The sequence below is a fragment of the Crocodylus porosus genome, unplaced genomic scaffold (genome assembly GCF_001723895.1).
Source record: "Crocodylus porosus isolate Cpor-Errol unplaced genomic scaffold, CroPor_comp1, whole genome shotgun sequence".
Taxonomy (NCBI): domain Eukaryota; kingdom Metazoa; phylum Chordata; order Crocodylia; family Crocodylidae; genus Crocodylus; species Crocodylus porosus.
Window position 1 is genome coordinate 22,468,641 of NW_017728949.1, and position 5,730 is coordinate 22,474,370.

The window sequence follows — 5,730 nt, forward strand, 5'->3', positions numbered from 1 at the left end:
CAACTGCTTTTAAAACAGTTTATCCCCTAGAAACTGCCTGGCATGGACTGTTTCACACAAACCTTTCAAGATTTGTTCCTGAAAGCTGTTCTAGCACAGGTGGTTCTCTGTGCAGTCAAGGCCACAAGATCTCAGAACCTTGGCCTGTTTGAGCTGTTTGCTATCTCTCCACAAAAACGTCCCAAAGGGGTCCATTGGAATGCAAATGTTGTGAATTAATTAGTTAATGGGGAAAGGTGGTGAAGTAGCAAAAAAATCTGCACATAGGTAAGAATACAGTAGAGAATTTAGCTGTCTTATCTTCAGACAGTACAAATGGGGGCTTGGAACTGCAGGAGGAATACTGTTTCTGTTCAAGACAGTGTTCTAGTGATGAAACCATTGTGGTCCAGCAAATATGTAAAAGTCAAGAAATTTTTTTTTTGGTGGGTGAGGGGGATTTATATATTTTATCGGGCCACGTGTAGTTAGCCTTTGGGCACAAAAGAGCCGCAGTTGTTTGTACCATCCAGGTTATGAAGAAGAATCATTCAGAGGAATGAATAGTGGTACACTAAGATCAGGTTTGCTTCACAGGTCAGCACTACTGTCCTTATCTACAGCCCAACAGTTGCCTTAAATGCAGCTTCATCATCATGTAAGAAACCACCTGTGGAGCCTGCTGAGGAGCTGGATGGAAACCATAGCTTCTGGCTATCACATGAGCTAACTCAATATGTGTTGGAAAAAAAATTCACACGTCATATCACACCAGCTGAAAAAACAGTGTGCATCAGCAGTGCTGTAACAAGGAGTAAAGGACTCGCAGCAGGTGTTAACATGCAGAGGCACAGAGCCTTATAGTAACACCTGTGTTTGTTTAATTCCAGCCAAAACATTTCTTTTCCACTTGTAGAGAAGGATGGAAAAAAAGAAAAATCTACCTTACAACCAGTAGTAGCAGACATTTTCCTGTAAAGAAATTAACATAGTATTTCCCATGATGCTTTGCACTGTGGTTTTGCTTTGAACTTTTGCAGTTTGCAACAACTCCTTGGTAACGCCAATAACCTTACTGTCTCTTTGTGTTTCTCTAAAGCTGTCAGTACCAAACACTTGCAGATGGTATTCTCTCACATTGCTTCATTTAATTGAATGAAAAATAAAGCCTCTTATAAAATATTACCAATTTAGATGTGACTTATGGGGCACATATGATGCTTATTTTTTCAATTATATGAAAACTTGGAATGGTTAAAAATAGGAAGCCAAGTGTTCTGTGAAACTGGTATAGATTTCTAGCTCTGTCGGTGATTTTTCTTTCAGTTCTTACATAGCAGAAGGGACAAAGGAAATCAGCAACTAAACTGTATTTCCCTAGCATGTATTTCACTCAGTGGACCCTTGATGCTCATTTCATGACTAATATATGCTGTACTATATGCACTTCTTGTTGTCACCAGAGATAACATTAAGTAAACTATCCCCCTAAGAAAAACAGCTTTTCTTGGCAATTGGAATATGGCTTGAGGAGCCAGCGCTGAAGACATACGGTACTATGAATGAGTGCTGTGTGTTAGTTTACTGGATCTGAGTCCAGGCACTATTTATACTGTAGCATATTCAGCACCAGATTGTTAAATCTTAATACTGAAACAGTGCATCATTTAAATGTTTTTGTTCTGTTTATGCCCCGTTTTTAAGCATTAGATATAGAATAGCACTTGCTAACTTTTGTTTCTCTTGGACAAGACCTATGCTTACTGAAAACTTATTGAAATATACCCTTCCCTCACCCCCATCTATACCTGAGTATTTTATTGACACTTTGAACTGCCTGAGATACCCCAGTCTTCTCCAGTTCCCACAAGGTAATGCTAATAAATAATATTGTGAACCAGTATTTCAATTTCAGATATTTTCTCCAAGAAGCCTACATGCAGATAATAAAATGGTACATTTGAGAGGAGTTGTACTAAAATTATCTCACACATGTTATGCAAAAGTGGAGAAAAACTATTACAGTGTCAAGTATATCCAGTTGTAGTGAATATCCTTGTGCTACCATTTGTCCCAAGCATTACACCGCTGATAAACCATCATCTTATAACCATTCTTTTCTTTGTAGGTCTAGGTATTCCCATTGCTACCTTTGTAGCCTATTTAGACTTGGTTTTTAAAAGCGTTGGTAAAGGGCTGGCTGTGAGGGAATGTTTTTTGAAATTGTAACTATTCCAGAAGTTTCCTGATTAAGTTTTCTTGAGGGGCCATATTATCATAAGTTTGTGGAAAGACTGTAATAACTTTTAGGCTGAAGTACGAAAGGTATATGGTTGCCATGGAATGATGCTGTGAACTCTCCTTTGCTATTTGTGACAGGTTTTTGAAGCCTGACTTTTTTGGTTGCATTTGGATTTGTTAAATGTGCATGGACACATCAGGGAGCAAGTCCTGTGTGTCATCAATTTCAATGGAATGATGCGAGTGTGGTCCTTTGAGGGATTAGGTCCAGAGAAGATATGCAAGTGAAGCTAAGGGAAGTCAGGAACTCAGCTAAAGAGATGGAGTAAAGAAGAAGATGGTAGCTAAGAGAGCCTGATGTTATGTTGCCTTTGCTTTCTGAGAGTTCTTGGAAGTCCATTCCGGTCCAGTCTTAACAGGCGTTTCCCACAGTGCCTGTGGTATGATAGACCCTCTCCAAATGGAAAAAAGTAAATGTGGTCCCTGGCCTAAAGACTTTACACAGTGGCATGCAAGTTTGTATTCCCCTGCAACAAGCCTGAGGAGGAAAGGTGTTGCTAGTGTTATGTAAGAGTAGAAGTATAAAAAAAGACCCACCAAATAAGCAAGTTATTTTCAATCCGTGGTCAGGGACAGATCTGTTGCTCTTTGCCAAAGAAAGCCACCATCTGCATGGTGAAACTTGCATCTGCAAGTGAACTCTACTTCATCAGTTCCAAATGCTATGCACTCTGGGACTCGCACCGCAGTCAGGATATAGCTGTGTGCTGAGCCCACACAAGAATTTTCTTGTTCAATTCAAAACCAAATCTTATATTTACTTTGCAGGCTGTGAAATCAGGAGTGCAGAGTATTTAAAGCTTGCCTTAAAGTACAGGCTTTTGTGGATGAGGAAGTGTTTGGGGGAAGCATCCTTTGCTGCTTTGTAATAATTTAAGAAACAAGAGCATGTAAACAGCTCTCTTTAAAAGCAATTCAAAATATATTCCTTCCTCTCTCTCTAGTGAGTCTCAACTGATGGCTAAAAATAGCTGTTTCTACCAGTGTGCAAAAATATCAGTGCGGGTCTTGAATACTCCGAGTGAACAAATAATCAAAAGGTTCAGTAAGTAACTGATAAACATTTATTATATTCTTTTTCTTCCCAGGAATAATCAAACTTGGCCGATGGAACCCTCTTCCCCTCAGCTATGTGACCGATGCACCAGATGCAACAGTAGCTGACGTGCTACAAGATGTCTATCATGTTGTGACACTGAAAATCCAATTACAAAGGTGGGTGTTTCTGAACATCTGTCTTCCCCTATTCTCTGAGCTGCTCTGTCGATCACAACATTACTATAGAGATTAGCATATACTGTCTTCATTAGTTTCTCAGCTTTTCATGAAATAAAAAGGAAAATGAAGGGAAGAGTGGTTCACTGGGCAGCTTTCTGGTGAATGTTCCAACTGTTTTTACGTTTTGTTTTCTGAAACAGTGAGGTGGTAGTATGATGGGAGCAAGGAGAGAGTGTTGAATCATTCATTATAGTTCTGAAGCCTTTAAAGAGGAACTTTTCACAACCCCTAATTTGATAGGGCCTCCAGACCTGATTAAATACATAGCACACTGTATTTGGAAGTTAAATACTTTGTCTCTTCCCAGGATTTGGGTTGTGACAGACTTTCTGCTACCTCTGGATAGGACAGAATAGGGCAGGGAGTTTGTCGTCTTTTTTCCCCACTGATTTTCATCTCCACTGGCCATGTCAATGGGTAGGGGATCTCCTTCTACTTCTCCATTTGGTAGTTGTAAAGCTACTTTCTGCACAATCCTTGTGTGTGTGTGTGTGTGTGTGTGTGTGTGTGTGTGTGTGTATATATATATTTTTTTTTTTACACCTTCTCTTTTTTGGCCCTTTAAAGATGCTTCAGCTGAGAGCTACTGAGCTCTGCTCTGGAAAGGGTGTGGCATTTGCTGTTTTAACCCATACAAGTCTTTCACAAACTGCTATACTTAGGAATCACAACATTAAACACTTGCATGGTTTATCCACCACAGTCCTGTGGTGAGGATACTTCTGCAGAAGGCTGGACAAGTAATGGAGAAATGGAGCATAACATGCTTATAGGCACAACATTTTCTAACTCTGTCATAATGAATGAGCCTCACTGCTTAGTATGTGAACACCACCAAAAACGTCCAGTTGCAGAAGCATCTTACAAAACAATAGTGTGTTGCTCCATGTCGTGTACATGCATATGAAATCAGCAATCAGCTGTTCAGTTGACCCTTCATGTAATACTAGGGCAGTTCATGATGGCACTGTGCCCTTTTCCATCTCTCTCACTTTCTGGTTGACAACATATTGCTCCTCAAGAAGTCTTAACCCATGATCTGTGAATCTGACACATCCTTTTTGGCCAGTGCAAAGAGTTGGCTGGTGCCTGTCATGAGTGAAATAGACAAGGCTTCGTTCAGGGAAGGAATGTTCTCTTTCTGCATCAAAAGTAAATGACATGAAACAACATGTTTGTATACTGTTCTAGACAGTTGCTAATCAGTATCAAAATATGTCTGTAACTGAGGAGGCTCATGGAGAAGCTAGCTAAAGGCTACCTGTGAGTCTTCTAAATTGAAACTAATATCCTAACTTTGGATAATCTGTATGCAGGGATGAAATGCATGTAGTTTTAGTAAGACTGATAACAATCTGTTGCTGTCAGTGGATTGAGTAGGGATGGGTATGATATGGCCTGTGGGCTGGATCCAGCCACCAGCTAACTAGATCTGGCCTGCGGGTGGGTGTCCACCAATTGATTGGATTCATCCTGCATCTGCCCGTGTGGTCTTCTGCCCAGGGCAGCTCATGCCACCCTTGCCCACTAGTTTTGGCTGTCATGCACAGCTTTCCAGTAGGGTTGCCCCTGGTTTGGCTGCAGCTGCCTGGGTACTGCTTGGCACCCCTCACCTCCAATGGAGGCACCTCCTCTCCCTCCTCCCACTGCCCCTGCTGTGCTACTCCAGGTTGGGGGAAAGCTGCAGTCAGGTGGCTCTTGCCCCAGTACATAGGGCTCCAGCTCCCAGCTACCTTCCACCCACTTGGCTGCCACCTGTGGGTGGTGGTTCATCATGCTGGGTGGGAAGAGTGGGTGGAAGGTGGCTGGGAGCTGGATTTGGAGCTCCACAGGCTGGGGCAGGAGCTGCCCAGCTACAGCTTCCTCCCTGCCTGGAGTGGTGCAGCAGGGGCAGGAGAAGGAGGAGCTACTGGAGGTAGTGGGGAGCTGATCACTACCTAGGCAGCTTCAGCTGCACCAGAAGCAGCCCTGCTGGGAAGCTGTGTGCCAGCTGGGGCCAGTGGGTGCAAACAGGAGCATGGCATAGTCCTATGTGGAGCAACGTGGGGGGCAGCCATGGGCCAGATGGGGAGGGGGGTGGGCTGCATCTGTGTGTGTGTGAGGGTGTGGGATGTGTGTGTATATGTATGGGTGTGGGGGGCGGGTGATTGTGCAGGTGTGTGTGTATATGGC

The 5,730-nt window shown here is 42.7% G+C and overlaps 1 protein-coding gene across 9 annotated transcripts in view; it reads left to right on the forward strand.

Moving 5' to 3' along the window:
• The window catches only part of SATB2 (SATB homeobox 2), a 168,131-nt gene that overhangs the window by 66,281 nt on the left and 96,120 nt on the right, over positions 1-5,730 (forward strand). For all 9 annotated transcript variants that reach the window (XR_002104479.1, XM_019553944.1, XM_019553941.1 and 6 more), the window contains one exon: positions 3,369-3,495. Coding sequence is in view for 8 of the 9 variants with exons in the window: in XM_019553944.1 (XP_019409489.1) it covers positions 3,369-3,495 (127 nt within the window). In the remaining variant the exon portion in view is untranslated. The remainder of the gene's footprint in view (positions 1-3,368; positions 3,496-5,730) is intronic.